The 20,342-nt window shown below is 39.5% G+C and overlaps 1 protein-coding gene across 1 annotated transcript in view; it reads right to left on the bottom strand.

Moving 5' to 3' along the window:
• Positions 1-20,342, bottom strand: part of DISC1 (DISC1 scaffold protein) — a 189,251-nt gene that overhangs the window by 110,717 nt on the left and 58,192 nt on the right. The window contains exons 6-8 of the mRNA XM_051783465.1: positions 17,111-17,346; positions 4,775-4,843; positions 1,510-1,564 (exon numbers count right to left, since the gene is read on the bottom strand). Coding sequence (XP_051639425.1) covers positions 1,510-1,564; positions 4,775-4,843; positions 17,111-17,346 — 360 coding nt within the window. The remainder of the gene's footprint in view (positions 1-1,509; positions 1,565-4,774; positions 4,844-17,110; positions 17,347-20,342) is intronic.

The raw sequence follows: 20,342 nt of genomic DNA, 5'->3' as shown, positions 1-20,342 counted from the left end.
GTTTATTTCAGACCATAAATTGATTATTGATCAAAACCCAGAAATATTTTCCACTCCCTGTTTCATATAGGTGAACTTACTTAGATGAATTAGGTAGAGTAAGTGGATCTTTTTTTTCCTAGAACATTCATGGAGCAAAGATGCTGTGTGGCTCACTGAGCTACTCCAAAAGAAAAAGAAAACTTTAGTATTCTCCTTCTTGAAAGGAGGCCAAGAGAAATAAGAAAGTTAAAGGAAGAGTAGTAACATTTCCAGTTAAAAACAAAAGTTATATTAAATATGCCATATCACTTTTCTTTGTATTTTACAAGGAGTGTGAGAATGAGATTGCTAGCTAGATTATTAGTGAAAGGGCAGGGAAATGAGGTTCTTAGTTTATGCTTTTCCCTTCATACCAACAAAGCCAGTTAGGTAGGAAAGAAAGAGGTTCTTTATTAAGAGTGAAAACATTCAGCTATGACCAGAGCTCACTTTTATTTCACGAAGCTGAGGAGTCTGATCCTGAACAGAGACCTGAGCAAGAGGACTGATCACCAGCAAAAAAGCTGAGAAAGAAGAAATTACTCCATCCGCTTCTGTACCAGGGTGAATTTATGCTGATACTTTTGGTCTGTGTTTGGCCCCAGCCACCTGCAGTAGTTTATATTCTCCCTGCCAAGTTCACTGATAGAACAGTGAATTCGTCCTCGGAGGGAGAACTTCTGTATAAACTGTTTTAATTGGTGTTCTGTGATTGGCTAATTGTCCTCCAAGGTCACTTGAAGGAGAATTTGAGGAGGAGGAGGATGAAGTAGCGCCCCCAGACTCAATTAAGAAAGACCCCCAAGGCATACTGCGCGTGCGTGAGGGGATTTCCAAAGTTCTCGCGCACGCACAGAAGAGATGCACTTACATAACCGGGATGTGGGACTGAGGGCCTCTGGCTGGGCGGTGCTGGCCACACCTGGGAGGTTGTGGTCACTCAGTTAATTGTATAAAAGTAGATAGTGCTTTCTTGGAAGACAGCTAACTTCACACCAAGGACAACGTTGCCTTTTGGCGGGGACGCCTGCCAGTTTGTGAACTTACTGACTCTCCAAGGATGCAGCTTCTGCTGTGGGTAATTACAGGCATGCTAGGTCGGTAAGATAACTTTATGGGCAACAGCTGGGTAACTGGGGAGGTCGTGCTGAGGGCTTATTTCTCTCCTCCTTCCTCCTTTTTGGGTTTGTTCATTTTGTTGGCCACCTCTTAGTAATAAATATTGGTTTTTGTTAAGCTTTTAACAGTGTCATGGTTTCAAGTTTCAGTATGTCTCGAACCCTCCCTAATACACGCTTCCCTAAGTATTATAATCTCAGTGGCCTGCTCAAATATAAAGTTGAGGAGGGCTTTTCAGTGTATGCTTGAAACTACTTATGTACAAAGTCTTTTTAGAAGGAACACTGCAAAATAAACTTTCTAAAACATGGACAATTTACTATGATCTGCTTCTGTAAATATTCTGAAGAACCGAAAACATGTACTTACTTTGGCAGTAGTTTCTTTAATGGACATGCTGAACAATCGTTCTTTTTCCTGAAGGCTAGAAGGGATTGAAATAAAATAAAGTTGACTTCTGCTCAACACGGGCTGCTACACAAGACACATTTCCATAGGGAAATAAAGGCTTTAAGATGACTTGTACTAACACAACAGAGCCAATAGCAAGAAAAAAAACTAGATGTAGTTTCAGTGTTGTTAGTGACTAACCAATACGACCTTTACAGTTATTTATGAGTATATGGATTTTACTTACCGTCTGAGACACAATTAAGATTATTTGTGTAATCATGTCTTAGAAGTCCCTGGCAGTGCCCAGGACAGGTGATTTGCTAGACTGTAATCCAAACACCTAATGCAAAGGCATTTCTAACAAAAACAGTTTGCAGCTTTCAACTCTGCTTCTCCAGTTTTCAACTCTGCCAGGAGAAGTTCAACTACAGTCACTTGTTCTCAAGGTAACTGTATGTGAAATACCATTACTCAGTTTCTTTAGATCCTTAAAACCTACCAAATATTTACCAAATTGATTCAACAGTGGGCTGAAATTGAAGCATCACACTTATACGAACAAAGTCAAAGTTCTCTTCCACATTTATAAACAATTAGGTTCACTACTTTTATATCATCGAATCTAGTGTAAATCTGTACCTTTGGTTCCTGTAAATAAATTAATTATTTGCATTTTTAACATAAAGTTCAAAAAATCCAAGTCAAATCAAACATCAGGAGTTAGGATAGAGATTATTTTTGCAACTTAATACTTCCCTCCCTCCTACTTAGGAGGCATATGCTTTTATACAGTGTTCAGTCACTTTATCACACACTATTTTCTTTTCTGTCAGACACCTCAATTCTGTGTACATGACAGTCAGAACTCCCCATCAGCAGCATTTCAATTTTTCCTTTTACCTGTGTTATAAAAACCGTACTTCTTTCACAACCTACTGTTACTATGCTTCCCAAATAAGAACTATTAATTTATTTCTGAGCTTTTCTTTAGTCCTTGATGCTGAAACATCCAAACATTTCAGAAACATCACTGGGTTTATTTCAGTGATACTCTTGCATGATAAGACAGTGCTGTATTCATTTTACAGGTGGAAGAAACACAACTCACTGTTATTCAGAAAGCACGTTAAGACTGAGTGCCTGTTTGACATGTACGCATTTCCTGCTGCCTACCTCCTCTATACATTTTATTTTTCTTTTGAGAACATGCTCCTTCTTATTTTCCAAGCACAGCATTTACTGAGCCCTATTTCAAGAGTCAGCATTTATATGGGTCTGAATCCCAAAGCACCTGAAGTTGGACTTGCACTCAGTTGCTGATCATCTACAGAAAGGCTGGCTGGACCATCTTACCCAGCTGCACACAGGAGTGAAACAGCCTCAGAGGCAGATTTCAGCATATCATTTAATCACATTAATGAGACAGCTGTTTGCATTGCTTTCCCTAATATTCTGCTTCATGGAACACACACCTTTTCGATCGACAGCCCAGCAAGGCCAGTCACCTCATTACCACCCCAGGACGCAGGGGTCCCTCCAGCTCCAGATGAGGTAGCCCCTCAGAAACAGCTCATGACAGTGTAAGTCAATGCCTATGTAAGGCAACAAACAGAAATGAAACTAGCTAGCTATGTAAAAGTGGTTTAATTACATTTCCCACACAACAGTCTCAAATTTCTCCCTTTTCTACAGCAATATATGTGCAAAACAGAAAGTATTACATGTGTAATGATGCCATTATCAGCTTCCTGCTTGCCTCTGGGCATGCCAGGGGGAATGAACTATTTAGCCACTTCTTTTCTCATGCTTTGGAGCTCCCAGTGACTTTCAGCATCTCCCACAATTGGCATCTGAGCTGGTCAGGTTATGTAAAAAAAAGATGAGCTTTGTGTACAGATGTCAAGGAGGAGCAGCAAGGCTGCAGTGTGTAATTGAATGAATAATGGGTGACTGACCCAATTGTGCTGAAAATGCCTCATAAAATTCAACTCTAAAGACCCAGGCCATAACAAAATGTAAAGTGCAGTTATAGCCAGAAGAACAACAGTATATAGATGGCAACTCTATTTAACAAATCCCTTCCATGTGCTCTTCCCCTTATCTGTTTACTTTCCTCAAAGAAAGCCTCCCCGCCTGGGGTTCATACAATGTTTCACTGCTCTGCAGAACTCACACAGCTAATGGGAAGAGAGATCAATTTTTAACTTCCTTTAAAACAATACATCCAAAACAGCATTACAAACTAAGTCTGCATTGCTAACAAGGATGCACAAGCCCACCCAGACTTTCAGGACCAGGTGCTCAGTGGGAAACAACACCCTCTTTAATACACAGATTTCTTTTTTGAGTCTCTATCAATTCACTGAAAGAAAGGTAAATAAAGAATCAAATGCTGCTGCTTCAATGACAGAAGAATTATAGTTTTAAGAGAATTTTGCAGAGCTATAATTTTAAGGGATTTTTTTAATTAAACTGACCTATATCAATAAAGGGTATCACTAGTAAGTAATTAATTTGACCAAAACTACTGATAGCTGCATTAACCACAGACTTGAATCTAAAGAATCCTTTTGTTACAGTTGCAGCATTCACACAGACTCTTACAAGTGTATTTGTATTATTTATGGTATGAATTTCACAGTAGAATCCTTTTTCAAACCCTTGTTAGCCTTCAGAGCTACACCATAGAAATCCTTTATCCCTTTTAGAGATTAGCCCAACATACGATGCACACACAGCAATCAAAACCATGTAAGAACCAGCCATAGTTACGAACTACAAACAGCTTTTAACTACATTTATTCCCAGGTTGTTTTCTTCTACCACAAAACACCACCACAGAGAAGCCCCTCACAAGCTTTCCAATTAACTGACAAGCTAATGACCCGCAAGAGAAACCAGGCAGTCAATACTGATTCATTCTACCGACAAAGAGCTTTAACAGCCATGATCTGTTACATGTGACTTGAACCAGAAAGAGTATTTTCTTCTACAAGCACCCTGGAGCATCATATTTCATTTTAAGAGGGGTATTCTGTCTGCATAAAAGCTGCTTTAGGTATTACTACAAGGGTAAATGGCTTTAGAAAGAGCTCCTTGGAATAACACTAAATTCTTGCCTTGGAAGACATCCATAGTTTTGACTCATTGCTATTCTTCTCTGACAGAACAGCTAATCAAGAATTTGACAGCTTGTCCTCACAATCTTAGCAATCTATTATAAGGACCATTTAGAACTTACTTCTCAAATTCAGTATAAGCTAACTCCATCACAGAGAAAGCAAAGTTCTTGACCCAGTTGATGGAAGGGCTAGAATAAGACAGAAATTCAATTAATGCAAATTTAACTGAATATGCAGGAAAATAAAGGTTTTTAACACTTGCAGAACCCACAGCAATCCATACATCATGTGCAATTTTTTCATTCATGCAGATGCCACATAGGCCTTTCATTTAAATGACTTGCAGTGGACTTAGACACATTAGGATCTGTAATGAGGACAGAAGAAGAGGAATGCAGACTTGCTATATCCTAGGGTCTTACTGTATACATGCTAGACCAAAACAGGAAAGCAGGAGCTGAGGAATGATGTAATTTCTGGATGATGAAGGAAGTAATACTTTGACATAACATGGACTTCAGCTGGAGGGTTGCAGGAGGATGTGGGAATGCTGCATGTTCAGGAGCTCAGGCTGATCTGGCATGTAACAGGAGACAACGGGAAAAATTTTAAGAGCCAAACACTTCAGGCAAGCCACAGCCCCTTATTGATCCCATTTTACTGACCTTAAAAAAAAAAATAGCTACCAAGTATGTTGAATTGTAATAACACAGAACCTGCCGAGATGATGATGTTCGTAATTGGGAATGGTGTGCAAGCTAAATAAAGGAAGCCAATTCAATGCAACGGAAGAAGACTAGGAAACAAGTGGTCTGGTTCACACATTCCTCACTCTATCGCAGGCTTCCCACATGACTGCAGAGGACATTAAATGCCATGATATAATAGATAATGTTTAAAATGCCTTTTAAAGAATATTCCAAGAAGTTATGATTTGCAGGCAGGAATTACAGATACTATGGAAGTGGCTTTGTTCAGAGGAAGGCTGACTAGCACAATACTGGGAAGAATGGCTTTCTACTAAAGGAAAGCACGTTTCTGAATGTCTTTCCTTCTACTTTTCTAGCATACTTTCCTTTGCATACCAGGCTATTATGTATTTATGTTTTGCTTCCTAAGAAAAAATTAAAAGAATGCAAATGGGCAAAAGGCAAGTCATGCTGTTCTACACATTCAAGATAAACAAATATACACACTGCTTAAACAGAAGCAGTTCCTGTATAAGTAATAACATATACAGAGTAACAAAAAAATGTAGTCAGAATGCAGTTTCCATATCTGCACAATAGAATATACCACACATATGGTACCAGTGTAAAACAAATCCTGTACTGAAAATTCTTATTTTTCATAGAGAAACTAAGCTGCCATCTCTGATCCCTGCCTGAAGATCATGAAAGACAAGAGTCCTTTAACAGTAAATATTCTCCTTTCCATTACTGTCACCTAAAAAATTACTAAAGATCTTATTAGTTAACTCCCTATCTCCAAACGACAATATAGTGCTTAAGCAAAAAGCACTTTAGTTTCTTTAAAACTAAGCACAAATCAGAATAATTTAAAATTACTCAAATTTGAATTTCTAATTCAAGAGCAACATCCTAGAAGCCCACATTCATATTGTATGCATATGAGAAAGCATGATGGGCTGAACCCTCAATTCATATGAATATGTATTCCCTCCTCGATAAAAATCAGCAGATTTAAACAGTGTACAGTTTGAATTTGGTCAGGAGTAAGGACACTGCCTGCAAAGGATAACCTCATTCTAGTGATCACAGCCTGCACAGAACATGGTTTTTACAATCTTATGTCTTCTAATATGATTCCTCCTCCGATTCTCAAGTCACAAGAAGCTGTACTGTCTGAGATGATGAAAATATCTAAATCAAGCCCTACACTTCTAATCTTGTTTTTAACAGCAAACAAAAGCTGACCTTCAAAAAAAGCTTTTGTCCAGTCCTTTGCAAAAGGAATCAGAAGTGATACTTCAGGAACATTTGGTGTAAACATCTGTGACAGTCTACATCAAGCCAAAAATCCAACAAAAATCCTAAGTCTAGGGACTTTGCTGGGCCTTTAGGGAAAAAATCTACAATATAAAAATCAAATCAATCAATAATTTCCTTGTATCTTTACAGTTCCCTCAGTGGGAATATCTCAAAGTTTTGAAGACAAAGCTTTTGAATAAAACTATACTTAACAAGAGACAGCTTTAAGCTAGACATGTACAACTGGGACTAAAGAAAAAAAAAGAAAAAAAGAAAATATGCTTGTACCCAAAGTTTTCTTGGGTAAAATCAACAGATTCATTCCTTACAGATATCATGCACAGATTTTTACCAGGACAAGACCACATTGTTGCTGGTCTTGAACTTCCGCTCAGGAACATTCAGGGCTAGATAGCATGAAATGCACTAAGGTAAACCAGCACTTTTTGTTTTCTGAAATTCTTTACCACAAAGTTTGATTCTATCTAATCAAGGAAGACATTAGATAAGATTTTCATTCTATGTGATCTGTTCATAAGCCTGTCTGGGCTATATCTGAGTATCACCATACCAGGAAAGCAATTTTTCAGTCAAGCACGTAAGTTCCTTTTCATCTCTGTGCAATGATCCATGGGACTTTAAACAATGAGATTTTCACAGCAGTACATCTCTGTAATGGGAAGCAAAATCATCCTTTAAACATAGCTCAGGGTTTTCTAAACAACTCTGATTTTTCCTTGGATAATGCAGTCCACAGAAAACTTCTATATTATGAGAAAGTTAGTTAAACAATTATAAAAACACAAAATATCTGCTGAACTGATGTGCTGAAAATCCAATTTCTCTGTCTAAACCTAATAGTACTCTTGAGGCATGGACTTTTGACACTAAATAGGAGAAGAGTCGTGTTTAACTTATACTGAAAATGAAAATTCTGTCAGTTGCCAGAACTAGTCACCTGAATTAGAAGTAAAATGCAGAGTCTTACCTTGGAAAGCTTCCAACTTCAAAAATTAATCTAATCTGAGACAAAAAATATCAAGAGATGTACTTTAAGGCGTAGAAGCATTGGGCCTTCTGCACATTTCAATCTACAGAGTTCTCCAAGGGTTTCCATATGAATGGGAATATGAATGAGAACTCAGAATTATGCACCAAGCGCTGAACCATCAGAGAGAGAAATTTTGCTCCATCAATTTGCTGCTCTTCTAGCTATGACTTGTAGAGCAATATTTCTTCACTGTTGCTTTAAGTATTGCTTCAATACATGTGCTTCCCCACACAGAATTTATCAAGAGGCAGAACCAGAAGCACACTTTCCCAACATCTGTATGGCCTCAGCTCACCAACAACATTTCTCACTGACTCATGGGTTGCTGGGTGACTGCACTTGTCTTCACTGACTCTTAAAGAGTTATACCTATATGACCATAAAAACTCATCATCCTGCCCAGCTCTTGCATACAGTAAGAACTCTAAACTGAGATGGCTCTTGTCTGCTGCAGTGCTGCCAGCCACTAGCCCCAATTAGGAGGCCTGCAGAAAAATCAGAACATTAGATGACACTTCACAATTTTTTATAAGAATTATCATTAAGGGTTTTTTTTTAATGCCTGCAATGGTAATGAGGCAGTACCTCAATTTTGCATTTGATAATATAAAATCATGGAATCATAGAATCAGCTGGGTTGGAAGGGACCTCCAAGATCATCAAGTCCAACCCTTGATCCACTACCACCGTGGTTGCTAGACCATGGCACCAAGTGCCACATCCAGTCTTACCTTAAAAACCTCCAGGACGGAGAATCCACCACCTCCCTGGGCAGCCCATTCCAATGTCTGATTACCCTCTCTGTAAAGAAATTCTTTCTAATATCTGACCTAAACCTCCCCTGGCACAGCTTAAGACCATGCCCTCTTGTCTTGCGTGGGAAAAGAGACCAACCCCCACCTGGCTACAACCTCCTTTCAGGTAGTTGTAGAGAGTGAGGAGGTCTCCCCTGAGCCTCCTCTTCTCCAGGCTGAACAGCCCCAGCTTCCTCAGCCTCTCCTCATAGGACTTGTGCTTGAGTCCCTTCACCAACCTAGTTGCTCTCCTCTGGACCTGCTCCAGCACCTAAGATCCTTCCTGAACTGAGGGGCCCAGAACTGGACACAGTACTCAAGGTGTGGCCTCACCAGTGCTGAATACAAGGGAAGAATCACTTCCTTGGACCTGTTGGCCACACTGTTCCTGATGCCATTGGCCACCTTGGCCACCTGGGCACACTGCTGGCTCATGTTCAGCTTCCCATCACTCCAAGAGAAACAATCAGTTCACAGCCACCTGGGAATGCTGATGGCATCTTTAATGATTCCAAGCTCAGTTTTCATTGCCATGCATTGAGAAATCTGGTCCTGTAACACACTATTCAGAGCGCAAAACTGGCTGTCTGTTCGAACCAACCATTCGCATAGTGCCGCATTTCCCACCACTCTTGTGCCAGCTGATGTTGCAGGGTACTTGAGGCAGTTGTTGCATCAGCTGCTACCCGAAACAGGAGCATCAGACCGAAAACAAAGGCACAGTCAAACACCTCAACAGCAGAAGCAATTCACATATCCTACCTAATACTTTTCCCAGATTTTCTGATGTATTAATAGATGCCCATTCTTCTGCCACATCTGTCTGGTGTGCAAAAAAACTAGGGCTTGCCCAGAGCAGCTGCAATTATTCTCCTAAGAATAACATCCATTTTACTTCACTAGCTGAAAGAGTCTGTCCCTAGATGTTGTTGCTAGCTATTTCTCTTCGTTATATACAAACAAATTTAGTATTCTACATTGATTGGGGCAGCTGGTCATTTTTCTCTAAAGAGAAATAAATCTCACTGTGTGCATACCCAGAGGAATCAGCACAGATGTAGCCTGGGCTTTATAGGCTGCTACGTCCCACTGGATGCTGTTCAAGCAAGCAGGGGGAACCAGATGCTCAGCAGGGAAAAACAGATTCCTCATTACACTGCACATGTGGGTACTCAAGCAAGTGTTACTCATCTTTCTGCTGAGACTTTTTCCTTCTGTTCGGAAGGACGAAAAAAAAATGCCTCTAAAATTGCTCCAAAATATTCAGGTTGCCAGCAGTGGTTCTGTCCTCCAAGATGGAAGACTTGCTTTCTCCTTTCCCTGCTGTGTTTTTAACCCCTCTTGTTCTTCCCAAGGAAGGCCAGTGCCTACAGTGTGGGAGAAGACATTGCAGAAGCCCTTTATCCTCTCTCCAACAGGGGTCCCCACCAGACCCAGTGGGATCAGAATCCCTATGAACTTCAAAGTCACGTTTGCACCTTCACAGGAAGAAAATTCACTTCACGTGCTGAAGCACAGGCATTGTATGGCATGCCAAGCTTTCAGTACACTGTTACTCCTAGAGTTTCTGCTAAGAGTGAGAAAATAAAGAAATAAAACTACTTGCCCATGGAGTCTACCCTTCAGCCCTAGGCAGAGAACAAAGGAATGAAATTAACCCTAGGTAGAAGACAAAATGGAGAGGAAAACACCTATCTATCTACAAAAAGAAAGTTGAGCCTCCTAATCAGTCAGACAACAAAAGATGAAGCAGACCTCTTCCTTCACCTATGACTTGTCTTAGCCTCTCACAAAAGACTATAGCCAACTTCTTTGAGAAGGCTGAGATGATGATCTCATTGAAACACAAACCCAGTTGTGGGACTAGCTGAAAATAAGACAATCCTATTATCAAGGCTTGAGTTATGACATTTGATAAGAAATGTGGAGTTTCCCTTCAAAAGCCCCTTGGGGTAGAGGAAGCTGGCTGTGAGAAGAGTCCCTCTGAAGGCAGAGTCCTCCTCAGATGCCAGGGAACATCCTCTCTTAGTTCTGCTCCTCAGCTGCAAGCCCACTGCTGCAGGTTTTGTGAAGGCATAGCCCACAAAATAAAATGGATCAACTAAACAAGATAACTACAATTAAAAAGAAAATAGGGCTTTCTACCATCTTCATTATATCTAGCTATAATAGCAGCAGTGGTACCAGCTGTATTTTAAGAATCCTGTAATCATATTTTGGCTCACCTCATGTAGCATAGTCAAAGACAGGTTTCCTATCACAGAGAACAGAGTTAAAAGTCTGTGTTAAGCTCTTAAAAAATAAAATCTGAGCAGCCTGAAAGGGCCCTAAGTAAGGCAGTAAGGCAAATACTCAAAATGACCTGTGCATTCTCCTCACATCAGAGAACATGATCTATCACTGATGGAAATTAAGTCAACCCAACAGACCTTAGGGGGCAACTGAAGCTGCTAGAAGGTTCCCATGCACAGAAATTACAACTGGCATAGAAGTGAACAACAGGGAGGGCAGTTCTGCACAGCAGTTCTGGTGATGTACAGCACTTCATCTGATGCAAACAGTTTTTCAATTCCTGCAGACTTGCAAAGCTAAAATAACTGAACTAGTGAGGTGACTGAGCGCTCTCTCTTCTTCACTCTTACGACTTGATGATGAAGCTCTAACTGTGGTGGACACTACACAAGTGTCCTGTCTTGGCTGCGTATCTAACAACTCAAGACAGCCATTTCAGCATGCATATCTACAGAAAGGAAATAAATAAGGTAAAGTTCTCATCTCTCATTTATCTATTTTACTCACTTGCATTCCTTTTTAATATCATCCTTTCCCCGGACCTTTGGTATTTTAGAGGAATACCATGTGGACAGATAGCATGGTGTAGGTGTGACAGAAAGAGGTATTTTTTAAGAAGGCAAAAAAGAAGAAAATTTGCCATACAAAGCTGGAAACAGTACAAAGGAAGGAGCCCAGAAGGTTTATCCTTTCACACAGCACAGGAGCAAGAATCTTACAGAGATTAGAGACATATGCACACAACACACAGGCTTACACCACCATCAGTGAACTGTAACAGTATCTGGGAAGGCAAGTGGCTATTGGGTAGGGACAAGTGATAGCAGGAGGAGGAAAGTCTGGCCAGAAGGGAAGAAAGTCTTCCTGCCAAGGGAGCACCACAGGATTGCCGACATTCTTCCAAGGCAAAACTTGATGATGCAGCACAGGAAAATCACCCATCAAGTAGAAAACACAGAAGTAAATAAAGTTGCAGGAGAAGGTAAAAACAACATTGACTTGCTGAAATTGGCTCCATGTGCAGCCAGTCCCAGGATCAGCTAAAACCTCCTCAGTGCCAAATGAGGCCAGAAGAAGTTAGAAAAATCATGCAGTGCGCTTAGAGGTCTACCAAACCATCAGGGTCTTCAAGGAAAAACTTATAACACAGCAGGAGTCCCTCCTGGAAAAAAAAAATCATGAATATATTAAAAAAAAAAAAAGTTTAGATCATTTTTGCTTCTAACCTACCTATCAGCATCACTTTCTACTTGTAATTAAGAACTACTATGGTTGTAATATCAGGAAAAACGGAAAACAACAACAATAAAAAAACTTCAAATAATTCAAGAAGTAAATCCAGAAGACTCCAAGAGTATGTGGCATTAAAAGTACAATTCGGTTCTCTGCTGTTCCACATACAGGCACAGCAAAGAGTCACGAACATTAGCAGCCTGCGCACTGTAATATAAATTTTCTGATGCCATAAAGGCACTTCATCCCTCTGTTCTTTGTATTTGTGATACTCTTATATTCCCAAAGGATATTTTTGATATGTAGGCATTGTCAGAGAAATAGTCAAATTAAAACTCAAACCACACAGTAAAAAAGGACTTTCCTAGACATGATTGCATGTTTTCTAGCAAACAACAGATATCCTTTTGAAAGAATGGATTGCAATTTGCTTTGCTACTTTAAAGCTAAGATTTTTGTTGAAAGGCTGATATCAATAAACATGGCGACATTAAGGCTTACTCAGTAATTTCATGTAGCTTGCTAACTTCTAATTTGACTAGAATGTATTTTGAAGATCAACAAAAAGCGTACCAAGCAGTCTCTCCTAATGACAAAACACGACAGCCCATTCTAAATGCTACTTTCCTACATTACTATGTAAAACTATATAAAAGCCTTTTTTCCTATTTTTCCCAAGTAAACCAAGTTCTCTTAAAAAACACACCTGATCAGGCTTTGCCCTCAACTGAAGTTGCTTTGAGTACATTCCAACTAAAAAGGTTTACACCCTGAGCATTTGTATTTCACTTCAAATTCATCTTTCTCAAATAAGCTCCAAGCATCACGATAGCAAAGTGAACTGGCTACATAAGTCTTCAAGTTCAGTTTCTTGCAGCACTGGCCATACTGTAATAACTAATACATATCAGTAGGAAATTTCCCTATCTTCAGAAATCCTGCACAGCCACTGTAGAACAAATTCCTATTAATTAAAAATCATTCCATGCAAAAAGTGGAAGAGGTGGAGCATTCAAATATTTTTAAAGGTAATTAATTGAATTTCTTTCAGCCAGCAATCAGTGCACAGACAATAGTCCAGATGGAACTTTGCAATTTATTTTAAGCACAACATGCTGTATGGACACATGCATCTGTAGATATGGATAAAAACAAAGAAAACGCTAAATGAAACTAAATATGAACTGAAGTATAAGAGATTTCCCCAGATTTTATTGTGGCATGAAAAAAAAATAATCAAAAAATACCTCCCAAAAAAACTCCCAAAAAACACAAACAAACCAAAAAAAAAAAAAAAAAGGAAACGAGAGGTACTGAAGTCAGTCAAATAATTAATATGGTCTTACTTTATAATTGGGAAATTCAACTTACACTAGTTAAAAACACGTGTTTCTGAAATGGTGTCCACTTCATTAGCAAATAAAGAAATTATATATTTTGATACCTTTTGCAAACTCCAGCAGAGAGTGCCTCACACTGAAACACTCATACCTATTTTCCCTCTGATTTCAGTATGTTGCCTTTAGTTAAAACACTAGCATGTGTCACAGTGCACACAACACCAGCCGGTCCCACCTTTTAAACACATCTCCACACAACCCCACGCAAGTGAAGTGAGTTTTTGCCCTGCAATTTCCTCATTTTATAAAAATGATTACACCCTTTAGCTTACCAAGAGCAATTAAGCCTCTCTGGATGAGCACAACAACCACATTCTGTAGTCTCAATCTCAATAAGAATTCCCTGTCAAAGTATATTTCTTTGCCCATTAACTGGCAGGTTTTAACCCCATCTTCCAACAGCCCTCAAAGAAAGGTCCCAGAGTAACATGCCTAACATTTCTGAATTATTCAAACTCAAAGCATGCTGTAGTTGTTGACAAAGGCTTTTTGTTTTCAAAAAGTTTACCACATACCAAAGACAAACAAGACAAAATAAAGAATATTCCTTAAAAAAATAACAATTGACAAGAAAAATAAGCTTAGAAACAACGCTCATCCCAACGTTACATTGACTCACTCTCTTCTTCCTTCATACTTTTATTTGGGCAACTCTTCTTCGTTTTATATGTTCTCTCATGTTCCTCGAAGTTTGCTTCAATATGCTGTATTTAATAGCATTTAGATGAAGAAAAATAATTTTTATTTTATAGTGAACTGCAAGCCACTGAATAAAATTCATTACAGCACAGATTGTCTTAAGAGTGCTTTGCACTAGCTCTGCCTTGTTACTCCAATGTGATGCAATTCAGGTAGTCAGCAAATATTTATGCAAAAACACATTATAGCAGTACTTTACTGACTAGCACAACGCTGTCGGAATAAATACATAGTATCTTGCAACCCAATAGCCAGGAACTTGTAATGTACAGGCCATCAATGCTGAACAACTTTCCACATACACACCGATCTTCAGTATACATTCATAAGTAATAGAGCTATCTGTGTGAGAAACAAAAACTTTGGAAAACCTTTTTTTTTTCAGCAATTATTCATAAAATAAAATGCATGTTTCCAGAAAAATCTCTTAAAGACTAAATATCCCAAGACTTTGGAATTTAAAAGTAATATGCTGAACTAGCATCAATTAAGTATTTTAACCTGTTACCTAACATACAATACTTCTTTCACAAGAAGTACTGATTTAGAATAAGCCAATGCAAGTTGCAACCATGGAAATTCTGGCTAGATATGAGACAGAGGAAAAATTCATAGCAAGGGTGATGAAATGTAGATGCCTAGCAAGGCTACAAAATGTCCATTCTTGAAGATATGCAAAACTTGGGCAGATGGAGCCCTGAGTAGCCTGATCTTATTTGGAAATTGTGGTCCTGCTTTGAGCAGTTTAACAAGATGACCTCCTAAATTATTCTAGAACTGTATGACAATGTAGGTGATGCCCACAGGCACACAGGACATATACCCACACCAAATGTCTTACTATCTGCATGCTGCTTTTTCATCTTACAGAAAGAGAACAGAACACGACTGGATGCAGACAGAAGATCACTGTACCTAAGATATGATGGACTGCATAGCTTTAAAAGGAAGCCACCTGTCACTTAAGCTCACTGTCAAACTGAACAAACTCTCACTGTTAAATAACTGCAGCCGTTGCAAGGGCATTTTCTTCTCCTCAGCCATTCCAAATATATAGCCTGCCCTGAAAGAAAGAATTAGCAGAGAACCCTCACTGGAAATGTGGCTGCTGACCACCAAGTTGGGATGCTTTCAGCTACCTAAAGTAGCAAGTGGTTTGGGGAAAGAAATTTGAGAACCAAAGGCAAGGAAGTGGCCAAATCATAAAGTCAAGTGGTTGAGTCTCACAGCTGGACTGGAGATTTCAGTCTGTGCTCCCAAGACAGCTTGTGCACTTTCCAATAGAGTAACAGACACAGCATATACAACACTCGGGCAGATTTTAATTCAAAGACAACCACCATCTTCTGCAGAGAGGAGAGGAGCTGCTCAATAGACAGTAAGTGGTACCTTCAAAAGGCTGCATCAGCCAGATTGTGACATAGTCCCACCAGTTCACTTTGCTTTTAAGTTATGAAGAAGGAAGGGAAAAAAACAACCCCAAAATCAAAACATTAGCACTTAATTGAGGGACTGTTGCCAACTCTCTCAAAAACTACAACCACCAGGTCTCTCTCATCTAGTTGAGTGCTATAATTATTAAACTTCTCCACTTTCCCAGAGTCAGACTCCTCTTGCCTGTTGGCTTTTGCTAGATTTCTACTTTTGCATTCCTGGATACAATAAGGCCCAGCCTAAGAACTGTGATGGAGCATGCTCCCTGCCAGGACACTGAAATCCTTGGCAGGTAAGAGCTTGCCCTGAGTCTGTAGGTTCAGATCTAGGCAGGCTACAGAGGACCTCAAACACAGAGCTTCCCCATTCTGAACCAAGGACTCTGTCTCCTACGTGACCATGCCATAGGCAGGCATTTACATCACTGCCATCAGTTATGGTCAGAAAAGGCTTTGGGGTTTTACACAAACACCCTACTATAACCTGAAATAGGAGATTTAAACTGTTCCCAAAGGCTCTCACAGATGCCTAAGTATGTTTACTTGTGCAGCCCAAACCAGCATTTTTGCATCCTTTATTGGATCTAACTGAGATGGGGCTAACTTACAGCCCTCACAGTGCCGTGCTTTGCACTGGTAGCTAGAAAGTTGCTGATAACACACCAGTGTTTTGGCTATTGCTGAGCAGTGCTGGCACAGCATCAGCACTGTCTCTCCAACATTCTGCCCTTCACCCCCCAGTAGGCTGGGGGTGGGCAGCAATTTCTCATGAACATTAATATCAAACTAAACCCAATAAACACGAAGGGAGAAAAGAAATTGCAAGCAACATAGTTATTGCTTATCTGGGAGAAATACAAGTTAGCATAAACAGGAATTTTATTTTCTCAGCAGTAGTATCACTTTCAAAGTCCTATCACCAGCGTCCAATTGAGTCTAGGGCCCAAGTACTTCTATTGCTTTTGTAAATAAAGATGAGGTTATTTCCAAAACATTATCAAGAGTAGCTACTTTTCCATTTAAGGAACCATATGCTGTGCATGTAACTGTAGGTGTCCCAGAAGTATTCACGCTGCCTCCTTTCCCCCACTACCTCAAGACCACTGTCTGAGCTTAACATTCATCACATCGGACTTTATTATGATTATGAGTTTACTGAAGCAACATCTCTGATATTTATTTGAATGGTGCCTAGTACACACTTTCAGGTTGTGAGAAACGTTTTAATCACTGCATTATAATAAACTGGGAAAAAAAATTCCACCAGTTAACAAGAAGATATGGTGTAAACTGATGATAGGTATTAACAATTGATGGATGCATATGCTCTCTATAGGTAACCCTTTATCATAAAAAAACATTAAGTGCAAGACCTTCAAATAACTACAACCCCTTCCTGAGGAAGTACATCAATATTAGAATTTCAACATCTCTTAGAAAATTTTCCAGAGTCTGAATGCAGCTAATTAGCTGGCACTATCACAAAGAAAACAACTGACAGCCAATTCAACAGAACACTGAGGAAGATACAAGATTCTACATCCAAATTGAAATTTAGATACCTCTTTATTGTTCCTGGAAGATCTAGACTGAATGGAATTTGATAGGAGGCTGCTAAAGTGTCATCCACAGCCTTGCTTATTTCCTGCAGTTCTCTCAAAGAAATGCAGCCAAGTAAAGCAGCCAGTTCACAGTCCTGTGACTGAATAAGCCTATCTTGTTCTTCAATTTCTCTTCTTAGCTGTTGATCTTTTGCTTCTAATATGGTCAGTCTTGTTCGGAGGTCTTCAATTTCTTTCTGCATAGAACAGAGACCAGAGTTTACTATATAAACCCTGTTAAAGAAACCCCTCTGCCCCTAAAAAAAACACAGTACAAGTCTCAAGAGTTAGCATGAATTAAGTCTGTACAATTTAGCACAATATTAAATGAGAAGACATCCTTTTGCTGACATGCAAAACTCTTACGTTGGTTGTATTTAGAAACTCCAGAGCTTCCAACAGTCTGAAAACTCCTCCCTTTCAACACCAAATTCCAGGTTTCTCTTCCAACACTCACTGTCAGCCATCTTTTACTTTTAGAATACACAGGTATTTCCCAAGTTAAAAATTTTCAGGAAAAACAAACAAACAAACGAATCTCAGTTCAACCATATAACAGAATCTCACTCTACAGACTGGCAACTGAAGTGATCTGTCCTTCTGCAGAATATCCCCTCAATGGTTCCTCTAGGCCTCCAGTCCAACATCAGGCACAGGATGCAAGTGGAGAAACACTGACTAACTGGACAGCCCTTTTGATAATTAACACTTCATTTTAATTAAGAGCACAAAAACCATCTCTGGACTTGAAATGTCCAGAACTTCAACCTCAGTTGCACCAATCTTGCTAGAAGTTCAAACTCTGTGCATCGTGATACTGATGTTTCTTCAAGAGCATAGACATGTACAATCACTAATGTTGGAAAAGACCCCTAAGATCATCCTGTCCAACCTTTGACCGAACACTACCTTGTCAACTAAACCATAGCACTAAGTGCCACGTCCAGTCATTTCTTGAACATTGCCAGGGATGGTGACTCCACCACCTCCCTGGGCAGCCTGTTCCAATGCCTGACCACTCTTTCTGTGAAGAAATTCTTCGTGATGGCCAACCTGAGTTTCCCTGGCACAGCTTGAGGCCGTTTCCTCTTGTCCTGTCACTAGTTACCTGGGAAAAGAGGCCAACCCCCATCTGGCTACAGTCTCCTTTCAGATAATTGTATAGAGTGCTAAGAACTCCCCCTGAGCCTCTTCTTCTCCAGGGTAAACAACCCCAGCTTCCTCAACTGCTCCTCACATGACTTACTCTAGACCCTTCACCAGTTTCATTGCTCTTTTCTGGACACGCTCTAGCACTTCAATGCCCTCCTTGAAGTGAGGGCCCCAAAAAAAAGTTTCACAAATTTGCATTTCATCCTTGTACAGGTTTTTCCTTGAAAACCCAACAGATAGCTTGCATCTTCAAGAAGTCTGCGTTGCCGAGTCAAAGGTATTTAATGTATAGCCCTTGGCTCATTTGTACCAGAATTTGAAAAGCAATTAGGAAACACGGTGGGGGGAGAGGGGGGGAAAGGAGTACTTGTCAAACTAGCTGAATGTCATACTGAAGAATTTGCTTCTATTCCTACATTTCTTACTGTCTCTGTGAAACCTTGCAAGCCACTTAAACTATTATCTTCACATGCAGCCACAGACTACGTTCACCATTTTTAATACAACCTGCAAGAGAGGTCTCTGACAGGCCATCTACAGACCCTCAACAGAAATCAAAGCTCAATTCCATGCTCTGATCCCATTTAGTCCAATTAAAAATAAAAAACAAAATTAAAACCACAAACTCAAAACTAAACCTTTAACAGGTAAATAACTAGGCATTACAAAACTGACATTAGAAACAGTGTGGGTTTTTTATGGCAATTCACTTCTTCATTCTCCATCTTTAAAATGGCAATAAGAATATCTCTTCACTTGAAGTGGTGTTACACAGATAAAATAAGTTGTTTTGAATCACTAAGATGTCATATTGTTTAATACTGTAAAAAGAGTCCATTCACTAATTAATAAATTTGAATCCAAAATAGGGTTTGAGGGGCATATAGTAAAGGGATTCTAAGACCAAATACTGAGTAATGAAGATAACACAGTATTCTGAATATCTGAACAGACACTTTCCATCTTCAGCAATGTATGAGGCAGGGATCCGGGGGGGGCGGGGGGGCAGCCTTATATAATTAAAGACTCATAAAAACATACATACCATGCATAGATAACTAACTTGGGCATTCCTTTGCTTGGAAACTTTAACATTATTTTAATGTTTTCAATGTAATTTATGTGACGTTCAGTTCATTAATGCTCATTTTGTCAACAAACGTACTTTCAGGTTTGCTGCACTGTAACTAGCTTCTGCAGTATCACTTAAAACAAGAAGAAACAGTCCCTGCACATTCAAAGGTTGGTTGGCTCAAAAATTTCAACTTATAAATAGTGCTGTACACTAGATTCATCAACTACTTTCCTCCTTTTTTGGTTTTAGATTTAGGAACAAGAGAATGCTGTGGCCCATGTTTCAACTCACAGGCATTTGTCAAGGACAGAAAGGTCAGCAGACCAAAAAACATCAGTTTTGTTTCTTTCAGTCTCAAATTAGGCTTTTAGTGTGCACAAAGGACAATTCTGTCTGTATTACTGGTTTGGGAATACTGCCAAAATCTTAATAGGCCCTACTTAATACAAAGACCTTACATATTCTGTGAAAAAGCAGTAATTGCAATCACTGCAATAAGCAACCTACATGGGAACAGAAAGGAAGATGAACAGAATCTGGTTTTACAAACACACTTTTAGTACTGAAGTGTTATTACAACATTAATAGATAGCAGAAGCACACAATCTGCATTCACAGAGAGAAAGTTGCTCTGCTTGGGAATAGTTCACAGGCATTTTTGGGAGCGTGGAAATTTTAGTCAGTAAACTGGAATTCTCTCGCGTTCTTTTCTAGAAATGCCAAGAAGCCTTTAATGTGCTCTTGGTCAGGCTCCAGGGACAGATAAAAAGGACTTGAAGTCTCACCATGGAGCAGCAGACAATATTCATCCCACTAAACATAAGCTGAAGTTTTATTTTGTGGATTTGAGCTTGAACAGATATTTCTAACACGACAGCTAATCAGTACTGATGCTAAACCTCCAGCTTCACTTACAGGCTTGTGTTCTCCGTGAACTACAGATTGCAGTAGAAACATAATTATGTA

This window comes from Manacus candei, unplaced genomic scaffold (genome assembly GCF_025592945.1).
Source record: "Manacus candei isolate 608988 ecotype Guabito, Panama unplaced genomic scaffold, ASM2559294v1 h1tg000017l, whole genome shotgun sequence".
NCBI classification, from domain to species: Eukaryota; Metazoa; Chordata; class Aves; order Passeriformes; family Pipridae; genus Manacus; species Manacus candei.
This window is presented reverse-complemented; position numbering and strand designations above follow the sequence as displayed.